At 37.7% G+C, this 26,792-nt stretch overlaps 1 protein-coding gene across 2 annotated transcripts in view; it reads left to right on the top strand.

Annotated features, from left to right (window-relative positions):
- The window catches only part of DACH2 (dachshund family transcription factor 2), a 283,111-nt gene that overhangs the window by 132,167 nt on the left and 124,152 nt on the right, over nucleotides 1-26,792 (top strand). For both annotated transcript variants that reach the window (XM_005148278.3, XM_034064027.1), the window contains one exon: nucleotides 6,212-6,327. In XM_005148278.3, coding sequence (XP_005148335.2) covers nucleotides 6,212-6,327 — 116 coding nt within the window. The remainder of the gene's footprint in view (nucleotides 1-6,211; nucleotides 6,328-26,792) is intronic.

Raw genomic sequence — 26,792 nt, 5'->3', positions numbered from 1 at the left:
ATCAGGTTGCTTCGAGGTCAGAGTTTGCTTCTCTTCTTAAACACTGAAAGGTCAAGTAGAGTTTAACTACCATTGGCATCTTTGAAATGTAATAAATGCCAAAGCAAGGAGATTATTTTAAATCCATGGTATAACTAAAAATCTTAGGGTAATAGGAGATAATTTTATCTTAATTTATCAGGATGTTACATTTATTGATAAAGGCTTCAAAGAGTTCTTCTCACATTTGCTGGGAGGTATTTTATGATCTTTCAGGAGAGCAGAATTTTAATGTGTGGTTCCTATTCCAGTTTCAGTAAGGCAACTAAACTTGTAGTTTTATGTGTTGGTTGGTTTGGATGGGTTTTTTTGTTTGGTTGGGTTTTTTCTTTATTACTTTTGAGTACTTGCACCAGCTACTGCCACTTTTCTCAGGGCAGTTTACACAGCATGTTATATAGTATTTCTGCATTTGTCCTTTAAGCCTAGTAAAATATGTCGGTAGTGAAGAAATCTGTGATACATTTGAGAGCCTCCTAAATCACAAGTCTAGCATATTTTTATCCTAAATAGCTCAAGTGTTGTGGGATCAATAATTAATTTATTAACTGGGTATCTTTTGGAAAAACAAAATCAGCAGTCCTTGCTGGGCTGCCTCCTGCCAATACATAAATAGTTGATGACAAAAATGAAAAGTGTAGAAATGAAATTCAGATCTGAACGATCAAAGTATCGGGTACCTCATCTATCACAACTTGGAATAAACATATCGCAGAATGTGTCATATCTCATTGACACTGCAAAACATAATGCTTTCCCTTGTTATGTAGCTAACTGCCAAGTCTACGAAGTTTATAGGCTGCTAAGATAATGTGCTGGTGGTAATCCACTTCAGTTGCAGAAATATGAAGTACTGTTGAAATATATTTCTACTTGGTTTATTCTTTGCTCTCTGGAGGATAGGATACTATTTCAGTTCCTCTAAAGAAGCCCAGAGAATGAAAAGCAAAACATCGTGATAAATTATGCTAAATGGTGGACTAGACCCCAGAGGAAATCATGCTTCTGTGGTACAGTATTCCTCCATTTATCTTACAAATGTTACATCTAATGTTAATTTTGTAGAGGGAAAGCATTCAAAGATTCATCTGATCCTTTTAATAATAGTTTTAGTGTTACAGTGTTATTTGTCAACCTCATACCATCATATCGTACTTTCTGAGTTTTGACAGACCATTCATACAGAAAATATTTTGGGCTACTAATACATAACATTTTATTTTGCAAAACACAAATAACGTAGTAATTAAACTCCAAAACTTAACAAATAATTGCCAGCAAGCAATTACCATTCAATTAAAGAGTAATTACACGGTTATTTGTGCCCTGTAAAATAAAGCATTACTGAAATCAGTAACGCAATCAATATTTTAGCAGAAACAGGATGCTGCAGTGATGGACCTTTCAACCTGTGCTGATTAAATTGTCATCCAAATAACAGTTTCCTAGTTAAATCACCACATGTTTATTTGTCTTGATTAATATGCAAATTCACTTCTGATTCTAGAAAATCTCCTATACTTAAAAGCACAAAAGTAGAGTGCTGTCATACATCAGCAGTGATGTGCTGTATGTTTCCACTGATTAATTACATTTCACAGTGTTGATGAATTTGGGGATTTTATGAAATATAGTTGTCTGTAGTGAGCATAGAATAGCATTATAAAAGATGGAGCTGATCAATAATCTGAACAAAATCACAAAACCATCCTTATTCTGTTTTCTGATACAAATTAAAAATCCTTGGGATGTCTAGGGAATATGTAAAACTTTGAGAGGAAAAATAATAAAATTAGCTCTCAACAGGAGTGGAAAATAAAGGAAAATCAGTCATTAATGAATGATTTCTCAACATTTTAATATATAAACTTTAACTGTCATATATACTACTTAAAATGTAATCTAGTCTGACAATTCTAATTGCAAACAAAATACAAAAATGAACAACATTCAGGTTAATACATTTTTCTCTTTCAGAGTTAGTGGAGGTGTGGGGGTGGGGAGGTCAACCAGAATCACTGTGTAACTATAGCGCAAACACTGGTAAAACCAAAAAACCTCCAGTCATCTTTGCTTTCAAGCAATTGGTGACCCAAGGGCTTTTTGGCTTTGGTTTTATTTTTGAAAGATAGTAATACAATTCTAGTCAGACTTTGAGCTGGCACATTTATTTGCACTTACTTAGTGAAAAGAATAAGATTACTAAATCTTTTAATGAGAATCAGTATTGTACTTCTGGTTTAGTCTCTGTGGTCTTCTCTTGGGACAATAAATCTTGTACTTTAAAATGAAAACTAGCAGTCTGTAGCTGAACTTAGAATTGAGTCATTTTCCATTCACAAAGACCTGTTGATGGAAAATACAAAATTTATCTTAAGATTTTAGAATCTCAAAGAAACACATTTAAAATTGCTTGAAGCTAGTTGTTCCTGTTTATGCTTCCTTTGAGGAATGAGGGGTTTCTGCACTGGGTGAATATAACTTTTCAGAGTGAGATAAAGGAAAAGGTGAAGCAGAAAATGCAGTAAAAGAGTAGGGTGACAAAAGAGTAAGATAAATAATATTAAATAAAGTTAATATTTATATGCTAATGCTATTAGCATTTATATGCTAATACTTACCTAATCACAAATGATGTCTTACTCTCCCCAAATGACAATTCTACTTGCCTTACGATTTCTGCTCAAGGAATGTATTAGCAATTTCCTCTGTATTGTGAAGGGAAGGTATATTTTAATTAGTAGATGTGAAATTTGTTGAAATTCTGTACTTCATAAGCCTATAAGAAATGTGCTGCCAACTGGGAGTGTTAAGATAGATCACTGAGATGTCATTGCTTGATGATGCTGGCTAGCCTTGGCCCTGACAGTAGCAGGTTCACAATATAAAGAAAATCCCATAGGAATTTGGAATCTGCTACTGGTTTTGTTTCCTTTGTATAGAACTTATTAAAATGAGATTTAGAGCAGATATTTGCTTCCTGTCTCTGGAAGTTTATGGTTTCATGTTTAAACAAAACTGCAAGAGAATTTGTTTCTGGCCAAAATGGAACTGGGAATGTTTGGAATTAGACATGCTGCCAAGGTGCCCTCTGTGAGCTCTTGTGTCCTCCCAAGCAAAACATCATGGTAGATGTGCTCTGTTGTCCTCTCTAGGCCATGTAGCTGGAAGTGTGAGGTATGTGCTGCAGTGTTGTCTGCAGTGATCTGCTACCTGGCTCTTCACTCCAGTTCTGTGGTCCAGAGTGAATGTGAATGCTCCATCCGTGGCGGTGTGCAAGGCCAGGTTGGACAGAGCCTTGGGTGGCATGGTTTAGTGTGAGGTTTCCCTGCTCATGGCAGGGGGGTTGGAACTGGATGATCTTAAGGTCCTTTCCAACCCTAACTATTCTATGATTCTAACCACATGTATTGCATTAAGAAGATTCCTTTGCAGGTATTGGATGAATGACAGTCAGTCAACTGTAAGTAGCATCCAACCTTGAGTTTTTCATTCAAAAGCTGATGTTAAATTAGAGACGAAGGGCTTTGATTTTATTTGAGCAGGATCAGATGGGAACAATTCCATTCAAGGTATTATGGCTACAGCTGTATAAAACACCAGAATCTGGTTCCTAGTAGTTACTGCTACATAGTAATACTCGTTAAAAAGGCATGAGTAGCTTAGTAGTACCCTTTTTTATTTCTTTTTTAAAAGTCTGTCAAACTTCCCAGAATTACCGATGTCCCAAAGACACCAGAACCCAGGCAAGCTTGCGTTACTTGTATGTGGAGGTAGGATATAAATACAGTCAGTGGGACTCTAAAAGGGGGCTGTTAATTTTGGGTGCAAACTTTTCTTCCTTCATCTTCTAAAACTCAATTTCTTACCTTTTTTACCTGGCATTCTGTCAGTGCATAACTGCAGATTGGAGAGCTTCACTTATGCTTGTAGTATATGCTGTGGGAAGCACCTTAACATCTGATCCAGTAAATGTGTGGGCTACAAGTTGTCTACACAGAGTCAACAGAGTCCTCAACATAAACTTTTGTCTGTGCAGAAACTGCATGAGCAGGAGCTGAAATCCTGTTGTCTCCCCTTCTTTTCCTCTGAAACCCAAATCATAAATAAAATAACTTCATAAAATCTTTTAAAACTGCTCATTGAATTTTTAAAATGTTTTTCTTAGATTAATATCAACATAAAAGTTTTATGTAAAAGGTTTGTTAGTATTTGAGTTTGGGAAGAGAATGTTTTGTAGTTTTGTTGATTGAGCTCTTCTGCTGGAGAAAGCTGCTAATTTGGGCTGTTGTATAACTTTCTTCAGAGCCAGTAAGTGCTGGCTAAGCACTTCCACGTGCATGTGTATAAGCAGGGGCTTCTGTGTATCAAAGCAGCAATTCTTTTTTGTTTAGAACTTCCACATACCAGCCTAATACTGTCTGTTAGACAATATTGCTGTGCAGTGGATGATTTCAGCAGGTGATTTTAATAGAGAATGCATGTGTGTCTTAACTTCCTGTGAAAGTCAAATAGTCTTATTTTAGGTTTACTTTTTATAGCCTAGTGAGTCTGGGTTCTTGCAATAGGTTTTACTACATAGCCATCATGGTATGATAAACAACTTAAAGCATAAAAAAGAAAAATAGGAAAAGTACTGAATAAAATGATATATAAAATGGACAAATCTGAAGGTAAAAAGAGGGGGAATTGTTTTATAGAGATAAAATAATAAACTAAAAAAATGATTTTGTGTTACTTTGATGTACAGTAAAACAAAATAGCACTAGCACACTGAAATATGAACAGGTTAATGGTACTTCTGTGTAGTGCTGCTGGAAGTTGTCTTCATTTAAATGCAGAGTTTGTCTTACATTGATGGAGGGCTCTGCCACTGTAAGTTGATAGAGTGAAGTTTAACTTAAATTTCTCTGTGAAGTAGAAGTCATTTTGGAAATGCTTTCTATTTAAACCTCATTCATTGTAGTAGCTTAGTTATTTTATACAATGTTTCTCTGTATTTTATGAAAAGCTCTGTTAGTCAACAGTGTAAAACTTGGTTTGACCGAAGAGAGGTAGCAATACTTTTCCAAACATAGGAGGTTGCATTTTTATTTGGTGGCTTGAGGAACAGTATATTCAATGGTGGGGTTTTTTGTCTGTAAATCTCTGTATTACGATGACAGCTGTGTAGGTTACATGTATGCACACTCATTTAAGGGGTAAATGTGGTAGTTGAAAACAGTAGTTAAACTGGTCTGTAAACACACTTTATCATTTTGGGTTAAAAAATTCAATCATAATTCTTAAGTTGGTCAGGGGACAGTGATTGACAGATTGGGCTAACATTCCTCTGTTTGACCTGTGTGTAATGAGTAAAACCACTGGCCAAGAAGTAGTCAGTTTTGGAAAAGCTCCGAGTTAAATTATTGCTGCATCTTCAGAAGTAAGCAGTTTTCTGTGGTGCAGGTGTGTGACACAGACTTTGGAGCAGTTACTGCTGTGACTCCACTAGTCACATGTAAGGTCATGGAAAGCCTGGATACTGGAGAAGCTTGACTACTGTATGGAGAGTAGAGGTACATGTAGATGTGCATTCTGTGAAGCAGCCTGGTCAGCCTTGAGCGGTGTCACGGCAGCTGGAAGCAGCATGGATGTGTTCATTCAGAACAGGGACTGAGCTAAGAAATGGTGTTGCACCAATCTGAACAGCTCTGGCACCCCCATAGTCATTGTGTTATTATTCCGCAACCCCTATAAACCATGGCTTGTGAACTGAGTAATGCATCTGGTTGCATTTTCAATACATGTGACTCACACATGCATGAGAATTTCTTGAGCCCCATTTTACGAACATTCCTAATATTACTTCATGTAGTAGTGGTACAACAGGGCTAAAATGTGAATTGCTTTCTTTCTGGTCTTGTGATACAAATTAAAAAAGAATATCTTAGATTTCTGATCACTTATGTGATTTTGTGTTAACTATAGGTGCTGTTTGGCAGATTATTATTAGTTCATTAGAAACCTATAACAATTCTTGTATGTTTAATCAACTTTTTTCCTAGGCAAGAATGTCTCATATAGTGTGTATCACTGATGATTCATACATTTTGTACAAATCAATACCATGTGTAGTAAGCAAATATTTCAGAAAGAAAATGCCTTTTCATTTATCCTCTTATTTCATCAGCTCACGACCAGGAAGACCCCCCAAGCGTTCACTAGGAGTTGCGATACAAGAAAATGCACGTCTTCTGCCTCATGGAGTTCCAGGCCTCTTATCACCAGGACTTATCTCTCCGACAGGTAATAAAATCCATCAGATGATCAGCCTCATCTCTTCATACTGCGCAGCAGTTAAAATAAACTAATATTGATCTAACTGCCTTGTCCTTCAGGGCTTTTTCAAGCTTTACCAGAGGTTACATTATTGGATTTTTTGAGTGTTCATGAAAACTCTGTTTTGTTGCTGCAGTGACTGAAATCTAATGGATTTGTAATTTAGTTCTTTATTAATTGTGGTTTCCTTACAGGAAATTCCATTAAATGTGTTATTTTAGTAAAAGAAAAAAAAGAGAAAATGAACTATTGTCTCCAAGCCCTGCAGCATGCATTTCTTCCTTTCAAAGGCATGTGTGTTTTAGTTCTCATGGGATATGAACAGCGTGGCTAATGCGTATTGTATTGTAACATCATTAATAGATGCTGGGAAGATAGAGAAATGCTTGTACGAATTATAGAAGAAACACTTGAAAAGCAGTTAAGTCCACATGGCCACAGTGGATTGTACTTTAATGATTTGCATTCAGTATTTTAATATGAAAAAGCTAGCATGAAAAAATGTGAAATTATAAACAAGCCCTAAACATAATTCAATGCCTAGTATTTTATTTCAGTTCATTAATTTATTAATGGAGTTTAAATTAAATCTTGTGCTAATCTCATGAGTGTTTTAATTTTTTATTAATTGCTGTGTGGTAAAAGGTAAGTTTATTTTGGTAATAAGGCTATATTAATAGACTATATTCATAAAAGGAATTAAGTGTTAACAGACTTAGCAGTTTCAGGATTACTGTCAGAAGTCCAATCTAAAGGTATTGTAACTCCCTAACAACCAAACAGTGTTTAACAGAATAGAAAGTCATGGAAAATCCTAAAGGAAAAGCAGAATTCAAAAAATAATAAGACTGATAAGACTATAGTGACTTTTGTCTTGATCTTGCAGGTGACTGCTTGCAGAACCTGTTGCACTGCACAAGGCCCTCAGCTGGTCCCAGTGTTCAGGGGAGTAACAATGCTGAGGTCTCTAATTTTTCCTACAACTCTTTAAGTGTCAGGAGGGCTTCACAGTGATCCAATAACCTTCATCCCTGTGGAAGTGGGAATGAACATTCTGAGCAACAGTCACAGTAAACTTAACTAAAGTACTTACAGTATGAAAGCATTTTGCTAGAGCTAGGAGCCACTAGAGCCAGTTGAACTAGTGCAACTTCATGCACTGTTCGGGTATGTGGCAGGGGTCGAGAACTGTGGTTTCATTCTTCTGAACAATTTATAAATGAGAGTTTTTTAGTAGCTGTGTCATTCTCAGCTTAGGTATTTCATAGATTTGGTGGTGTTTGTGTTATGGTTAGGAACACACAAGAGCCACCTTGCATTGATAATTTCTTGTCATAAATCCATAATATTCCATATTACTTTTCCACACTGTGTTTGCAAATAGGATATTAAATTAGACAGACTGACATATTGCTTTAAATTGGGAAATATTTTAGGATGCAGTGTGCTGGTTATGCACAGTAAAACAGCATCATAGACACATTCTGTGTCTCACAGATATTTAGAGTAGCATAGAATCTGAGTAAAAAAAAAAAAGTTGAATTTCTAGGCTGTTGTAGGTTGTTTGGAGTCTGAAGTGATGATTTAGATACATCCCACTTTATTTAACGCGCAGATGGTTGCATCAGATTTGCCCTGGGGGGCTGTCTGTCAGCAGAGGCTCAGGGTGGCTGCCTTCCTGACCTTGGGAGCCGCCTGTGAAAACCTCTGCATGACCAAGCGCCAAATGCCACAAACAATGAGCATCAAGCAGTTGAAAAGGAGTTTTGGGAGCAGCTTGTAGGCGAAAGAAAGTGCATATTTCCAGAGCATTGCGGAGTAGTTGAGGGTCCTGGACGAGACAGGTCCCTGTGGGTGAAGCAGCCCTGCCGCCAACCCACAGCAGGGCAGCTCCACCCTGACGGCCTCTAGTCTTGTCACTCAGGAGCCAGAGCTCCTGGAGTTTTTGAGTTGTTTTATCTTGTTCATAAAGAGAGAAAAAAAGTTGGAGGAATTGCTGAGTAAGGGAAGGTGCCAAAAGAGCCACTTGTAAACTCAATGGGGACTTGAGCTGTTGTAAACTTGATGGAGCACTCAGGATGGGAAGTCTCCATTAGCGTTATTTATACCTGTTTACACTTAATTACTGACTGCTTTGCTCTGATTGCCTTTAACACGTTTGTGATTGGATTCTTCCCTTTTGGCCAAACTAAGAACAGTATGTGTTTTAATGCTTCTCACAGAACATAGTTTTTCTTGCAGACTTCCAAGCTCATTTTAGTAACACTCCATGTCAGCAAGTGCAGTACGATTCATCCATCCATTGCATTATTTAATTTTTACCTACTCTTTAGTTTTCTGTCCAGTTAAAGTGAAGGAGTTGGTGTCCAGTCTAGTGATTAGTTAGATGGACAGTTCTTGAGAAGTTGCTGTTCTGGCTGCAGAGCTCACAGATCTGTCTGTAGATGGTATTACAGAGTGATGATTAGTAACTTCCTGCAGACTTGAGCGAGCCATCTGTGTTTCCACTCCTTGAAATGTGCTGTTATTTTCATCACCCATTTGGTTTGTGTCAGCTCAGTTTACATGGTCATTTTCACATAATAAACAGGTAGTTAAATTACGCATACTGCATTTCCCAGAGTAGAGAGTAATTTTTTTACCACTTGGCAAAGTGGACTACAGCTACTCTTACACATAAGTAATTTGTGAAGGAGCTGTAAGTGAAGCCTCAACTTCTAAAAATGTTTGTAGGTCCCTTCCACCTTCGGGGAGTGGGAACATTTGGGTTTCAATGAGATTAGAGCAGCAGGGTGGCTAAAACTGCTGTGATTGAGAAGAATGAGATAGTGCCTCTGTGATGCATGCTGTTGCGAGGGGCTGTGTAAACAGCACAATACCCGTGCCCAAACTGCCTCCTTCAAGCTGATGTTTAAGTACTGTCTGTTTTACCTTAGCTTAGGAGAAAATGTTTTTCTTCTTGTATTCATGTAGGAAATGGGGAAATCGGCATGGTGCCCTTGCCTGCTGTGAGGGCAAAGGAAAAATCCTATATGTCACAGAGGGATGATCATCAAAGGCTCAGTTCTTCAAACAATGTAGTGTGATGAAGTGGCATTGACAAAATAAGGCTCTATCTCCTATTAATGTACAAGTCTTTTTTGTCAGTGTATCTTAAAAAGACAGTTGGGACTTATTTATGAAATATATTCTCAAGGAAGTTTTAAGGTCTGAAGGAGCATTTTGCTGTGTAGAGAGAAGCTGAAATCCGTTATATGGTTTAAGCCAGTAGTTCAGAAAGCTGTTGGTACAGAAGGAAGCTGAAAGAGGAGTTGGATCTTTTCATAGCTATCTGCACCGTCTTCAGTCCTCCTACCTTTTATTTAGGTCACCAACAAAGAGGTAACCATTTGGGTGGCTGCTCCATCTAGTTTTCAGGGTATAGGAGAGCGTGGCTTATAAAGAAAATGATCCTGCCACTAAGACTTTGTTGGACTGTGGCAGAAGAGCACAAACTTGCTTTCTGGGGCAGGTTTTTTTCAAGTGGCAGAGCTGCACATGGGCTGGGAATCCTGCAGCTGAAGCTGAAAGGTCTGGTGAGTCTGGGTACGAGGAAGATAAACACAAGACAGTTTCAAACATATCTGTTGCAATTTCATATTTCTGAGGTTTGCTGTTCAGAGCTGTGGGCAGCCTGTAGGCCTAGTAAGGTGTATGTTGGCAAGGTATGTGCAGTGTAGGTCAGCAGATGTATTGCAGTGAGGATTTAGGGCTGAGTGCTGCTGAGTGCTTAGTACAGGAGGTGGGAGAAAGCCTAGCTGATGGGTAATTTTATGTTAGAAAATGAAAACAAAGCATTTTCAAACAAATACTCAACTTTGGTGGCCTTTGCTGGATGTGAGGAGGGAGGATTCACAATTTCAGAGGTTATAAAGGGATTCACCCAAGGCTGATGATTGTTTGGTAGGGAGAACTTGTTGGAATAAACTGTGTGCAGAGGCTGTGGCTGGTTCTGCCATGAGCAGGCAGGGTGTACAGGGCCCTCCCTGGTCTTAATAGTTTTTGATTAAACCTGCTGCCAGTGTCTATCATCAGGTCTCTGCTGTTTTCTTACATCAGTCTGCCTAGGTGACAGAAGCAAGCCACCTGCAGTTCTAAATGTGTAAGATAAACTGCTCTTTTCATTATCAGATGCATTAGTTTCACCTCCATTGAAGTTATTTCTTTTTAATTTCATAAACAGACAGTTAAAATAGATACTGTCTCATTAGCTGTTTATCTAGAGGTTTTGAGACCTGTTTGTATGGACGTAAATACTTTTTCAGCATAGTTTTTGTCTTATTAATAATTATGAGAAGCTGTTGTGAACTGAGTAGCTTCATGTAATTAATATTTTAGTGAAATTCATATTTTAATAGATATACAGAATCACATCATTGTGGGACTCAAATAAATAAATAGAGTAGCTTACAGGAGTGTAACTTCATGTGTTACTTCAATTCATCAGTGATAGCAGCAGCCACTTAGCCTTTCTACAAAAAAAGAGAGGATAAAACCATCTTTAGGCACTGCTGCAATCTTTAGGCACTTTAATTTGGCATGTCCTTGTTAGAGGAATGACAGAGATTAGAGGCTTTCAAGGTCTTTAGTATCTAGTTGCTGTTGGTTAGAGTGGACACAGCCAGCCAGCACAGCCCCACTGATGTGCAGAGCTGCCTGTTGCGGCTCCCTACTGCAGCAATCCCACAGACTGTGTTCTTATTTCCATCTGAGACTGGTGCTTGTCCCAGTGCCCACCAACCTTACCTGGCTGAGGAACTGTATGACATGCTTGGGGTGGGAAGAGCAGGGCCATGGGATTAGTAAGAACATACACTGATGGAGGGGCCCTGGTGCTGGAGGCTAGGACTCTACGTGTAGTATTGGCTACTGGTACACTGGGGTTGCCAAAGCCAGGCTCCGAAGGTTTGTCCTCTCTATTGTAAAACTTGCTTCCAAAAAAGAGCTGTTACTTGAAGAATAAATATTCACTCAGGGTCACTTTACAGAACATCTATTGACTGATTTCAACTCTTGGGGTGTTTGATGTAGGGCTGCTGTGGCTGGCAGCTGCTGGCAGGAGGCCTGGAGCCTCCGAGAGATGACTGTAGCATTAAGAGAACCCTTTCCTTTCTCAGCTTTCTTAACTGAATGTTTTTGTATGTTTACAAACTATTTCTGTGGCTCATTTCACTGTTTACAATTATCCTTTTTTTTCCCCCAGTTGTCATAGATGTCATTTTCAAGTTCCATTTATAATGGGAAACATATGCATGACTTTGTCATTGTTGGCATTACCTGGCCTAGTAGAAATTATTATTTTTAATCAAAGGCAAACATACTGATTAAGGATGCCACAACACTCCTCTGCCTATGGGGAACATTAACAGTTTATAAATTGTTCTTGGTGACAGTTCAGTAGTGAATTACTTTGATATATATGGCTAATAAATTAATATGATTAAGTTAATGAGTAGTATAAGTGTTGCCAAACTCCACTCGTTGGGCTTTTAATGCTGCTCCACATTTGCAGCTCTAGCCTTCCCCCTGTGGTGAGAGGATCAGTGCTACCTACGCACTGTCATTGTGATAAATGGCATATCCCACAGTGCCCTGCACTCCATCTGGTGTGTCCCCAAAATGAGAAATATTTTATACAAATCACACACTCAGAAGCTCAAAGGACTGTAGAAAGATCTATTTTTTCAAACAATAATAAAAATGCATACATCTCTTTAGCAACTCTTCATTTTTACTGTCATAATGAACGCATATAGCTTTGGGAAATGAAAGCTCGTGTGAGTAACATAGTTAAGTTATCCACTACACAGTAAAGCTGACAAATAAGTTCCATGCTCACTCTTACTTTATCATGAAATGTTCTTAGATAAAAAATGATGTTGGAACATCTATTTAACTGGATTTTAAAATTAAAGACCATGTATGCTGCATGATTGAGTACCACCCTATCTCATGCCAGCAAATTTCTGTGCTGAAGGGAGCATGATTTGGAGTGAATGAGGAATGCAGGATCATATCATTACTCTTTAAAATACAGCCATTCACTAGAGTTCTGATAGTCTAAAAACTATACTTGGTGACTATGAGTCACTCTGTTCCTCTCTTCCCTTTTCTCTTTTAATGTTATCTTTCTTCAGGGAGCCATTTTTAGTGTCTGCTTTATCTGAGTGGGACATTGCATTTTTGACAAATGAATAGCTAAAGCTGTTGAGAATTTACTGAGTGGCTAACCTTGTTGTAAATTTAATTTACACGTAGTGTCAGCTACTAATTATTGTACAAGAAGTCTGAAACTCAGAAATATAATTTCTATTCTAAGCTTTTTGCACTGATTTTTTTAAAAGATGGATCCTACTGAGTTCGTACATCTTTTGAGATGACAAAGTACGACCAATGTGGTCACAGTGAGAGAATTAAGACTGTATTGTCTTGACACTCAGGGTGGACCTGCATCAAATTTATTTGACTTGACAGTAGAAGGGAACCATTTGAAAAAGTTGGGTGAAGTATCACAGAGGTAGCAAAATCACTAAGTTTTCATCTGTCTGTTTTTATCATCTGTGACATTTTTTACTACCAGCTTATCTGTTAGCCTGTCTGATGGCATTGAGGTCTGTAATGATCATAATACCTGTCTGCTGCTCTCTGCTGCATCTTTAACTGACTTTGAAACTGTTTTAGCTTTTTTTATGTCATCGTTAAGAGATGGCTTAAAGTAAAAAATAGTATCAAGAGGTATGAAAGACTTCCGTGCTCTCTTTTTTCTGGAGGACTGTTTTGGCAATAACAGCACTATTGTAATTGAATAGTTTCTATTATGTTTAATTTTCCTTCACAGTAACATGATTAAATTGAACAAATAGTTACAGTCTGAAATATAGATGTTTTCCATTTGGTACCTTGAACCCATATCACAACAAGTGTATTTAAAGGCCTTATTGAATATTTGTGTAAGAATCCCAGTCTGACTGCATAATGTACAGCCTTGCTTTTCAATATAGGAAGCTGGTTTGTTTTTTCACTGAAGTTACTGTCATTGAAGAATTTTTATGTTCATACTAAAGAATAATGGCTTATTGATTTAGTTAGTTATGGTGTTTATCAAATACACTTGGGTGATAATCTGCTGGTAGGGAAACCAAGCGTCCTTATATTCTGGGCTGTTACCTTGGATGACAGAAGGCCTATTCACGATTCTTCATTTTAAAAGCAGCATATTTTAATGCTAACAATAGAAATCGGAATATTATGGCATACAGCATCAGAGACAAGGCACATAGATCCTCATTGGCACCTCTGCTCTGCTTTAGATTTATCCAGCAGGAGTCCAGAAGATCTGTTAAGCTCAAGATATCCGCACACACTTAAATGTTTATTCCTATGACTTTGAGAGGCCACTGTCTGTAATGGTTTAAATAAATACAGGTATAACTGGCTGGATAATTCACCTCTGGTTGCAGAAAAATGTTGATCCATCACCTATTTGCAATGCTAAAATCTACATTTACATAAATAATAGTCTTTTAAAATGCAGCATTTAGGTATAAATTAGATTTGGGTAGTGTGGTTTCCTAAAGGAAAGTTTTGTAAGGCTGTATTTTGGTGAAATTCTTGGTATAACATCACTGTTGCAAATCACTTAGAAAAAAATAGGAAATAAATCTCACGGGGTTACAGAGTAAGTGTGTGCTGTACTTAGATCCAAGTTTTACATAGTTACAATTCTGGTCAGGTATGAAGTACTTCTGGTGTAATTCAACAGCTGCTGTGATTCAGTCCTTGTTGTACAGATCTCTGGAGCCTGAACAAGTGAAATACTTAGGCATGTTTTTAAAATTAAGCAAACAAATAATCCCACTGATTTGGATTGGATTACTTGTTTGCTTAATCAGAAGTGGATGGGTGCAGACTGGGCACACTCAGGCACATCTGAGAGCAGACGGGTGTTTGTTCTCTTTTGCCAGTATTGAGCAGCTCAGTGTGATGGGAGTCGCTTGCACCTGGAGTCTAAGGTGGTGGATACAAATCCTGCCTGAGGACTGATTTGCAAAACATTGGTTCTAGTTCTCCTTCTCCTGGAAATATTTCTTCTATAGTTGAGGCAGTGATAGCAAATAGAAATCTTTCATTTGCTGCTGCTTATTTCTGGATTGGCCTTTGCATTGGTTTTGCAGAGGCGAGAGCTTGGTGTGCTGAAGGCAACCAAGTATGTTCAAACTAAGCAAAGAATTCTGTGTGTGATCCGTAGCGGATAATTTGAGTCTGTCTATGAAAAGTAGTGGAAAATTGCCCTTGTAATCTGGGGGTGACGATTTTGGTGTATTTTATATGGCTGTGCAGAAAATTGAGAGAAGCAAGTTCAGCAATGAAGGCTGCCTCACTGTCCTTTGTGGAGAAGCTGCTCATCTAGCTGATCTCCCAAGGAGCAGACCTTTGCTATGTAGAAGGTTACGGTGGCTGCAGTTGGTGTTTCCTCCTGTGCAAGAAGAATGTGCTCTTCTTTCAGCCCTTCCCAAGTAATAAAACATGATGCCAAGTGCTGGCAACAAATTAGGATTCATGATGAAAAGGAAACATCTCTTACTGAGCATCTTGAAGCTAGCATAACTAAAATAGATTTCATTGTCTGATCGTTCTCATTAAGTGACTGGGACCATATTAAGATTTCACTGGAAATGTATTTGTATAGTATAAACTATTTTATCACCGTCAACATTAATTGGTGTAAAGAAAACCAAGCTGACTTAATGAGTATAGAATCAATCTCCATCCTTTTGCTGAAGAGAGAGACCTCTTCAGTTTGCAGAGAGGCATGCTGTTAGCAACTGGCATTGCTGCTATCCTCTTATACTAATTTAAAGATAAATGTAATACCAGAGTTCTGGAGGATTCAGTCTAGAAAAGGAATTCATCCTGAAAATCCTTTGCAAAGAAAAATAATTCCTCGAGCTCCTTAACTCCTGTGACTTGAATATGAAAAGCTTTACTTCGGAAGGAGAAGCATTTTATATAATACATGCTTGAATGTAAATGACAGACATTTTATTAGGAAAGGAAAGCCTTTATTAAAATATAATGATCTACATTGTTTTTATGTAATCTAATGAATTACAGTAAAAGCCTGAGAAATGAGCTGGAAAAGGTACTCTCCCATGAAAGCAAGCTATGATAACCTTTCTGTAATTCTTTAACATGTCGAAAGAGTATTTCTACACAGACTTATTAAATTAAGCAAGGTCACCTTTTCATTTTATTAACAGATTTAGTTTGCCAGATCATGGACTTTGATTCTGAAAAATGTGGATGAATCATGCAGTAACATACGTCAAGTAGAAAATGGTTATAAAATGTTAAATAATTTTGATGCATATTATTTCCTTGTTTTTACCATTGCACAATGGTAAAAAAAAATGAAGAGCTTAATTACTCTTGTTCACATTTGCATATTGATTGGATGTGCTTAGGTCATAATGATATTTCTAAGTGGATTATCCTGACTGGGGCAGTCTCAATCTAGTATTTGCATAAAGGAAAGAAAATATTCTTTTCAGTAGTAATATACAAGTTTGTTCTGTTGCTATGCAGTATACAATCGTTACTTTGAAAGGTTATCTGTTACTAATAACTATTGAACTGGTCATATGCTTAAGGATGAGCATGTATATTACATTTATCAGTCTGACCTGAGTTCAGCAAAGCAGGAATAAAACTGACATTGTGTCATGCAAGTTGTTCATATGCAATCCCAAATCTCTGTAAGTATGTTATAGTCTTTTCGTATAATATGTATGAGGAAAATGATATTTAATAGGTGGTACATAAATTTAACACAAAATCTTGCTGTAATTGTTTATAAAGAATTTCTTGGTCATTTCTCGTTAAGACAGAAAAAATTATTTATGCTTCCAGTCTCATAGAATTACTTTTTTTTTTCCTGTATTTGCATTTGTCACCTCTCTTATCTGAGTAATGCATAAGTTCATAGCTGGTATATGTAACACAACTGAGAGCATCCCATCAGTAGCTCCAAACCCTATGTAAGTAAAGGAGGTAATGGAATAGATTGTTTTCATATCTCATATATGGTTTCAGATGCAAATACACTAATGTACAGATGTAGGTAAATCTCACCGCTGTTAACAGCTCAGTAGCTCTGTACACATATGCAGAAGACTCTTGCTACTGGCTGCACACAGACAGGGAGCAACAGAGTGCAGTTGACTTGGCCCTGGCAATTGCAGAGCAGGTGACTTGATTACACTGAAATCAGGCAGAAAATGTCCTCTTCTGGCCACTCAAGTGAATCAGCCAAATTATCGAGTGGCAAAACTAATTCTGTGCCTTGGGCCATCGGAGCTGCCACTTCCTATAAGTCAAGCCTTCACTTAGTGTGAAATTATTTTTTATTTTATTCTTTTTCATTTATTATGCTTATTTCAGCTAATCCACTTGGTGAATGCGAATTACCCAGTATACTAAAGCTGTTTCAAATGTGCAGCCTTCTCATGTTTTAATGGTGAAATACATGGACTGCTCTCCTTGTAAGGCTCTCCCAACTGCTATGATCTACACAGTCAAAATAATATTTCAGTTTTTCAGATGAGAACTCAAAAGGAGAGAAGAGTTTGAATGTGGTTTAAAATCAACTAGAAGTGCATATGGTTGAGCTTTCTTTTAAAAGCAATTATAATTCAGATGGGTCACATTTTTAAGAGCTAAAAACATAACTGCAATGATCTGTAGGCCATTAAGTGCTGGTTAATTTGCAAGAGTTAGATGAAACAAATATTCCTTTGGAAAGCATTGAATATTGTTTCCAACATTAAAATATTGCCTTAAATTCTGGCAGAAACAAAGCTCTGATCTGCTTAAAGCACTCATACAGGTGATAAACCCTAGGCAGTGCTTGGGTATATAATTCTGTACAAATGGCAGTTCCTTGTTTATCTGTGCCCTCTGGTACATGGCATTAACATTTTCCAATAAGGAAGAGCAAAGCATATGGAATCTTTTATTTTAAGCAAAGAAAAAAATCATAAAGATTAATGAGAATGAAAAGTAAAATGCCTGTGGGCAAGGTAAGTTACAGAGAAGCTGCTACAGCAGAGTGCATCAGAATAGAAAAACAAAAGTAGCCTGAAGGCACCTCCCATAGGCACCTGCAATAAGTTTCCTATGTGTACAAGTGCAAAATACATAGATGTATGTGTATTGTATGCTGAAACAAAGAAGTTTGATTCAGGAGAAATCAGTTCTGTTGTTTTAGCTCATATTCACAGTGCTATGAGCTGACATGCATCTTGGCAGATGAGGGGACTTGAAGGGTGGAAGGAAGTAAGCAGAGCCTCAAAAAGAAAAGTTGAAAGGATCATACTGTGATTAAGATGGATGTATTGCTGACAGTGTCAGAGCAACAGCTGCTAAATCTAGGAGGCACTTGAAAGAGTCTCTCCATTTTGTTATATATGAAAGTCAATAGGTTATTTGGGCTAAGAACACCCTATTATTCAAATTCAGCTGACCCAGAAAGCCTCGCCATCTTTCACTGGCAGTTTGGAGGGTCCTGCTTTTAGATGGTGGTTTTGGTATTTCCCATTACAGAACTGTTCTGTGTAGTCTTGTATAACATATGGGGATACCGATGTAATTTTTTTTCCCCCCAGAAATATATTAGATTGGTCTGTATCAGGCTTCAGAAGGCTATTTTGTGTTTGCAGCTGGATTAGATTGCTGGAAACTTGTCACCAGAATTTCCTTTTCAAACCTTTAAAACGTCAAGGAAATATACTAATAATTATTTGGCCTTCCTGTTTTGGAACTGCTTCATTAAATTTTTTAATTATAAATAACATTTCTTCACAGTAGGTGATCAGTCCTATGTATTAGCTAAGTATGAGCCCTAATCCTGTTGGGAATTTGTGTTTGTTGATGGGAAGTTTTCAGTGTGGATCTCAGGAAAATATCCTGAGAATAGGTGTTTTGCCCGTTGATATGGACATGTCCTTCCCTTTCTGACGTGTCTCTCTTGATCTCCATTTTTCATTGCATCATATTACTCTGTCCTTACTCTTTATTTTTTTGCCCTTGACTTTTATGTCTACACTACAATTTGTGTTGACCTTGAAGTTGCCCTCAATTAGCTGAGCCATTTCAGTATCATGGCCCACAACAAAATTCTCTGCAACATGCTTCTGATTTGAAAAGCAGAGCCATCCTAGAAGCTGATCTGTGACCATTTTTCTTTTCCTTTCAAGTTAGTGTTTATTTCCAGACAGTGAAGAGGAGTGATACAAAAGAGATAGAAATCAGAAGCAATAAATCATAGGATTCCTTTTGGAGGGTTTCTTGTGCTCAAGCCTGGAGTGTCTGTGCCATCTGTAAAAGGAGGAACATTAGGAAAGATTTCATTTATCTCTGAAAGTTCAACAGACCTCTGAGGATCCAAAGAGGGTGACTGCCAGGGATCAAGATCAGGAATTTGATGAATGATAGTCAGAGCAGGTTAGGCTGGCCTCATGTTTGGCGCTGCACAGGAGGAGGGTGTTAGAGTGGTTGGACTGCAGTATGGTCGGGGTTCTTGGCTCTGCCACTCATGACAGAAACCCCAAGATCCTGCTTGTACCTCTCCTCCTATGGCTGTACTTGGTTGTGTGCTGTGCACTGGGTATGGAAAGCCTCTGTTGTCCAGTCTCCTGAGCTGTCCCCATTCTGTATTGGAATTTGTTTTCTGAACAAAGTTCTTTACTGACAAAATAAACCTTGCTCTCTCATGGCAAGGTGAGCGGTGATGATGATAGTTAGTGTTGTTATCATTAAATATGTGGTACAGTCAGAGTATTGCCTTTGATCTCCCTGGTTACTTTCTGTTCTTTTTTGCATCTTTTTTTTTTATCATTCATCATGTATTTTTCTGGTTTTCAGATTCTGATCTATTGAGCAGCAATGGTCCGAACGTCTGTTTGTGTAACATTTCTTTAGCACTTCTCTGTTGATGAAGTAAAAATAACAGTGATTTCCAAGTAGTTAACTAGAGAGTAAAATACTGCTTAGTTTTAGGATTTATTACCTGTGTATTTTTAAAGGCTGATTAGCCACTATGTTAATTGAGGAACTGGCTGGTCTTGGTAGTGAGCTGATTCTCCCTGTTTTCCTGTTTTCCAGCTCAAGAAGATCATACTGATTTTTAAAAAAATTGGTGAACTGTGACATCTAATGTTATCACTTCCATGTCACGCATGCTTTTACTAGATGACAGCCAGTAATATAACTCCAATACTTGTATCTTCTGCATCATCAGATTCTGGTTTTATCCATCTTCTGTGAAGTAACAAATAGAAAATGCATTCATGCCATTCAGTTGCAATTGGACAGTTAAAAATGGTGATGGAATGCTTTTTCACACATTCTAGCCAAGTGGCTTCAAGTATCTCTTTTTAAATGTGGTCAGCAAACAGTAAACTGTTTCAGCTGCATCTTTATTGTTTTTAATTTCTATCTTTGTAGGTTTTTTATTTGATAAAGTAAGGTTATGTGTCTAGAATCAGTTATCAAGATCAGTCATTTGAATATGTTAGCTTTTGACCTGTCCTTCAACAAGAAGTTAAATATAAACAACTTCCTCTTAGCTTTTATGTTAAATCCTAGAAGTTTTAGAAATAAAACTTTTTCTGAAGTGAAAGATGTAAGCAGTGTCTTGGTTTAACTGGGACTGAAGATTCGTGATTTAAATTTATAAGATAAAATAGGTTGATATTGGTATTGTCAGTCTAGACTTGAAACCGTGTCAGTATTTACTGCTGATGAAGTAGGGTGTGTTTGCCTGTTTGTACACATTTACGAGGAATGACATGAGTCTGTGCTAGTCCTGGATATTTTTTTTCTTCAGGACCTAGATCACATTCCCCTGCATAAATTTAAGTGTCAGTAAAACTGGATTTCTAGTGTAAATAGTTGTGATTTGCTTTTACTTTGTATCTCTTTTTTTTTTTCTTGGGAAAATTTCAAATTGCAAGTTACCTTTGCAGTGAAATAGACTGAGGACAGTTCATAAAGACAGAACATTTTGCAGCATTATTTGGATTAAGGGGAATTCAGGGACTTCTGGCAATTTATGCAGGAACAGTACTTTGGGTGACTAGTTACTAAGGATAATACAGAGCGGGTCACATCTTGATCTTAAAAGGTTCTCAGTAAAAATTCTGCCTGCATACTAGTAGTGAGAGCAGACCTTCATGGTGAAATTGTTGAGCACTGTTCTACATCAATTAAAGTTATTGTTTCTCAACATTTCTGTTCTATTTGGGATGTCACTTCCAGTAAGCCTTTTAAAAACATAGTGGTTCAAATGGAAAAGTTTCAGCAAATGTTAAATGTAACAATGAAGACTTTTGTTCCTCGTTAAATCATTTCTTGATGTTTCCTGATATATTTTCATCTAAACACTTGCTAATCCCAGAGCTCTGACAGGCAAGGCCTGCTGAATTAGGCCAACTACTGCTACAAATAGCTACTGCACATGAAACAGTAATCATTGCTTTCCAGTCTATTATTAGATTAACTTCATAGGGATTGCTTTTTTCTCCTGTGAGTTGATGCATAAATGACATGCTTTACCCTCCAATAAATCTAACAGCAGAGTGGCTATGACATGATGTTCATACCCTTAGTCCCATGACAGATTATTTTTGATGGCTGTAGAAGTTTACAGCAGCTTGAAACCATTAGAATTTAAAGGCATCATTGAAATTTTACAGCGTACCTGACTCAGACACAACAGGGCTAGTACTGAGCTAAGTTTGCAGCGTATTGGCTTGGCGTCATGATTACCTCTCATAGGGTCTGTCTTAGTTACACTGCTCCCCAGCTGTCATTCAGAGGAGATAACCAGCACTGTTGCGGGCCCTCCTTGGAGAACGTACACCTCTGTGCATAATGTTCCCGTGCTCTAAGCTTTCACCTGGAAACAGTTGAAGCAGTTGAACACATGTGGAGACCATGTTATGCACGCACAGTACTTCATATGCTTGCATGGATGAACATACTGGAAAACATTTGAAACTTTGTTGCTTGTTTTTAAGATTTTTATATTGCTGACCCTCGTTTTTTCTCAACCTAGCAATAAATAGAAATTTGCATTCTTAGAGGGTGAAATTCAGTTTCTGTAACATGTATGTGCTCTTAATAGTTCTGCTTTTTTTTTTTCCCCAGGCCTAAGAGCTTTAGTTTTTTCTGATGAAACCCGAGCAAAGTTTGCAAAACTCAAGACACTCCAAATCCAAGGTGTTTACTACCATTTATATCTCATGTGAATGAGAGGCTCTGGTTCTAAATTGTGTTTACCTGTTGCTTCATACAGGTGTCTCAAATTCGCTGCATATAGACTTAAGAATCGTAACTATAAAACTGCTATCTGACTTAATAGGAAGATACACAATGATTTCCGTTGATTTGTATGTATGTTTGTACATACCTAGCTAGTGTGATACAAAATTGAGCTCTGTAGATTTCTGTAAATGTCTCAACAGATTTTTATTCTGCATGGCTCTTAAAAAAATTTAAATATATAAAGTCTTTTTCATCTAACAGCTCTGGTTTTGCGTTCTGAACACTGTGATTGAATCTACTTGTGTTCTTAATGTCTGTCCTATAATAGGTATGTCAAGCAGATTCAGGTTGATGAATCTGGTATCAGGTAGAGAGCTAATCTTAACAGAGATCTACTGTAGCCTGGCAGTTTTGTATTTGACAAACACCCTTTTTGAGGAATGGTATCATAAAGAATAAAATATGAAAGTAGTATCCGTGATACATACTGTTGGTAGATAAATATGAAATTCTCCAAATAAAGCTTTAAGGTATTTACTCTAATTAGACTGCACTCTTAAACAGAACAAACAGATGTTTAGTAATTACATGGGTTGAGTCCCTTAGTAAGTTGGTTTTGGAAATGAGTTCCCCATTCTGCATATGCTGTGGTCACAGGCTAGCTTTTTCAGACTACTTTTTAGCATGACTGACCTTTTCTGTTGAGGAGAAAAAATAGAACAGGAAGTGACAAACAGTTTTTGGTTTGTTTTCTTCAGTTCTGTAGTTTTATATATTAGTGTGCTTCTAATGTAATTCTTTTGGAAACAAGATTGTATAGTGTCCTACACGTGGGTCGGAGCAACCCCAGGCACAGCTACAGGTTGGGCAAAAAGGAAATGCATGGTAGTCCTGCGGAGAAGGACTTGGGGGTGTTGGTCAATGGGAAAATGAACATGAGCCATCTTCAGTGTGCGCTCACAGCCCAGAAAGCTAACCGTATCCTGGGCTGCATCAAGACGAGCGTGACCAGCAGGTCAAAGGAGGTGATCCTGCCCCTCTGCTCTTGTGAGACCTCACTTGGAGTATTGTGTGCAGTTCTGGTGTCCTCAACATAAAAAGGACATGGAACTGTTGGAACAATTCCAGAGGAGGCCACGAGGGTGATCAGGGAACTGGAGCACATCCTGTATGAAGACAGGCAGAGAAAGTTGGGGCTGTTCAGCCTGGAGAAGAGAAGGCTGCATGGAGACCTCATAGCAGCCTTCCAGTATCTGAAGGGGGCCTACAGGGATGCTGGTGAGGGACTATTCATTAGGACTGTAGTGATAGGACAAGGGGTAACAGGTTGAAACTTAAACAGCAGAGGTTTAGATTGGATATAAGGAAGAAATTCTTTACTGTTAGGGTGGTGAGGTGCTGGAATGGGTTGCCCAGGGAGGTAGTGAATGCTCCATCCCTGGCAGTGTTCAAGACCAGGTTGGATGAAACCTTGGGTGATATGGTTTAGGGTGAGGTGTCCCTGCCCATGGCAGGGGGATTGGAACTAGATGATCTTGAGATCCTTTCCAATCCTAACTATTCTATGATTCTATGTATTAGGGTAAAATACTTATGCCTCAAGAGGAGAATAATTAAAAAAAGATACTGGAAAGGCATTTGGGGTTTCTAAATGGGAACTTCCAGTACAGAACCCTGAGCATTAAAGGCTATGCTCATTAAGTCAGGAAAGAGAGTTAATGCTTTCTGTACCCAAGCATGTATTAATTTTGGTCTGATTAGAACATCTTGAAATTTGATTGCAGGTGTTTACAGCATTCTTGAGCAGGCTTTGAGTCTTATCTCTGTGGTATGGTTTACTTGTGTATCTGAATACCTGAGCTGCCTAACTGAAGTCTAGCTAGGGTTTGTTCACACACTGTTGTAGTACAGTACATACAGGCTGAGTGGTTTTTATGGCACTGTGCTTGCCTGTGATGTCTGCAGGAGGGATCTCTTTTCTTTCTCTCATTATGGCTATTTCTGCCTGTTTTGTGATCTTAAGTTTTATAAATGATGATGAAATTATAATCAGTTAGGGTATGTCTCAGAAAACCTTCTGCAGATGAAATAAAAGGTGTTGACAATAGAGGGAACCATACAATTCCAGAATTAGGCCATTTTTCTTCTGACCTGTGAGTGTCACAACTGAAGGGATTTGAGGATTAATCCATTGTTTATATCCATCTGTAACCTTGCAACATGTGGATTAAATTTTCTCTGCACCTGTAGTATAACATTTTCCTCATGCTATGGAATAATACCTTAACAAAAACCACAGCAGCTTTCTAATGACTTCAAAGAACTGAAAAACCACACTTGGGTTGAAAGCGTTTTATTGTTTGTAATTTTTAGCATAGTGCATATAAAATGTAATAACTGATGAGTTTAGTAGTATAATCCCTATAACCATATGCGAGAAACATGCTTCATAAGTTATATACATCTTTAAGAACTATTAACTTTTATAGAATTTGCTGCAACAAATCATTCTGGAAATGCTGTATGCTTGTGTTCTCAATTGAGGTTCCAACATTTGGTTGAAGTATCTTCTGTTCTTCTATCATCTCATAATTTCCTTCAGAGAACAGACAGAACAGTCTGTGTGTTGGGTAGGAGGATGAGGGAATGCTAATTGAAACCATGCAATAAAAAGGTAATTTAGCAAAACTATTAGGTTTGGGTTTTTTACTATTTTAAGCCTATTATTTTTAAAATTACATCTGTATTAAAAAGGCTGTAAAACTACACTGAATGTCAGCACATTGCATCTTAATTCTCATTTTTCTTTGCATGAATAGTAAAATCTTTATAAATTGAAAACTAAAATTAATTGAATAAACTTCAGTTGAACATTTTTATGTTTCTGTTTGAATTAAAAAAGCATATTGTAGGCTTTTTCAAGAACATTTAATGGTTTCTAACACTGACCACACCTCAAAAAAAGTACAAGGAAAAAGTGCTGATGGAGAGAAACAAAACCCAGCAACAAATGCTAGCTGGCATTGTATGATTTACAGATGTGTTTACTGCTGTAATGTAGTTGCTAACACCCATATCTATTGCTAGATCTAGTTTTCCATCCAGTGAAGAACCATTATCAGCTACTGCTTTTTTCAGCCTTTACTAAATCCAGGATACTCATATATATACGAAAAGTATTTTCATATGAGTATATTAATAAAGTAGATCTACTGTTTATAGCAAAACCCTCTGTTATTCTTGATGACAATGAATTAAAAAGTGTAGGTATTCATTAAAACTGATCCCCGCTATTCTTGATCTTGGTCTCAGCAAGGCATGAAGTGGAACAGTGCCAATTTCACAAAGCATTAAAAAGGTTTCTGAATCTATAGGTAAAAGCTTTGCATTAGCAAATCTTATATTAAACCAAATTACAAGACACAGATTGGGAAATTCATGTGGCAGAATAATCTAAAGCTTTTATTTCCTGTTGATGATTATTGCATTCTTTAAATCAATAAACATACATATTTAAAGCTGCCACGTAACTGATGCTCATAAACTCCTTTTACATCACTGCGTGACACTTTAAACAACTTCTGTATGGAGTTGCAGTTTGAAATGAAGGTGAGTCTTTTGAAAGTTTAAGTAGTTTGCCGCATGTTTACCTCTATGAATACTGTCTGTATTGGATGTCAAGGCAGAAAGACACAAATCATGTAACATGGAGTTTGCTGTGCTTGTGAGGGCAAGGAACTTCTTTTGCATTTGTTGTCTTGGCATTTCAATTCACCCCTGTTAGGATCCTGACAAACACTAACAACTGAGGTCATAGTAGAAAGTAAAGTTACTTTTGCTGTAGTGGCCTGTGTTTACAGGGAAGGCTAAATCTGGACATTGATTCCAATTAATTACTGACGCATTCCCACCCTATTTGGCTTGGGGTCACTTTGAAGGAGTTCAGGAACCTCATGGGCTCATGTCTTGATGACCGAGTTATAAGGCAAAGTTGAAGAATGTTCTGAATTTAAATATATGAATGTATATTGTCTAAACTGGGAGGTTCTGGTATTGTTTTTCATAGTTTCTAAATTTTATAAGAAAATAAATGTGTTTCGTAAGAGTTTTTAAAAGAAATTGAGCACTCAAGTGAACTTGTAGAATGTTTGTTGACATGCAACCATCTATATTTCACTGCCTACATACTGCTCATTTTTACAAGAAGCATCAGCAATTTCTATTCCAGGCTTGGAAGGACTGCATAAGGTTCACAGAGGTGGAGCCTGTGGGCTTGATTGCAGCCCTGGCTTATAGTTGTGGTCACTAAATGTTAATGGCTCTGTCTTCATGGGTTTCTCTTTTTGGCTTTCCTACAGAGAGCAGTTGGTCACCGTGTAACTCAAGGCTGAGCTGCTCAGGACGGCCTTTCTTAAGCCTTTTCAGTCAGGTTAGCTTTGACAATGTAACATATTTTTTCAAGGAGTTAGAGAGCTACTGCATGAGCAATACAACTGACACATCAGACACAGCAGCATTATACAGAAGCTGATAATGTGCGCCTGGTCTAGGTAGTCACTGTCACAGTCAGTAGCACTGCAGCTGCAAACAATAAAGTAGAGCCAAGTTCTTTTAAAATCAGTCTTTGCTCTCCAGCTTTGGCATACAAATGCAGCCCTCTTAGCCTTGTTTCACTTGTTGGGGATTTGTGATTTCCTGGGTGTGGGTATGCATGTCCTGCTTATGATGGGACATTAGAAGAAGATACAGCACAGTAGCAGCTGTTGCTGAGTAGGATGTATTAGCACAGAGCAAGTCTAGATTTGTCATGCTGTCATGTTCTCTAGGCTGTTTTTGCAGAGAAAGGTTGGGCTAGATGATCTTTGAGGTCCCTTCCAACCTCATATTCTATGATCAAAATACTGACATTTTCTTAATCTTGGTCAGTGCACGGGCTGTAGAATGGGAATAGTTTGTGTATATTGCCAACTAAAAATATACTGCAGTTATCTGTGAGATTATCCACAATTTAAAAAATGTCAGAAAACAGCAAACTGCAGTAAATGAGCGGCTGCGTATCAGGCAGTAAG

This window comes from Melopsittacus undulatus, chromosome 6, assembly GCF_012275295.1.
Source record: "Melopsittacus undulatus isolate bMelUnd1 chromosome 6, bMelUnd1.mat.Z, whole genome shotgun sequence".
NCBI lineage: Eukaryota > Metazoa > Chordata > Aves > Psittaciformes > Psittaculidae > Melopsittacus > Melopsittacus undulatus.
Note: the sequence above shows the minus strand (reverse complement) of the source record. Positions and strands in the feature narration are given on the sequence as shown.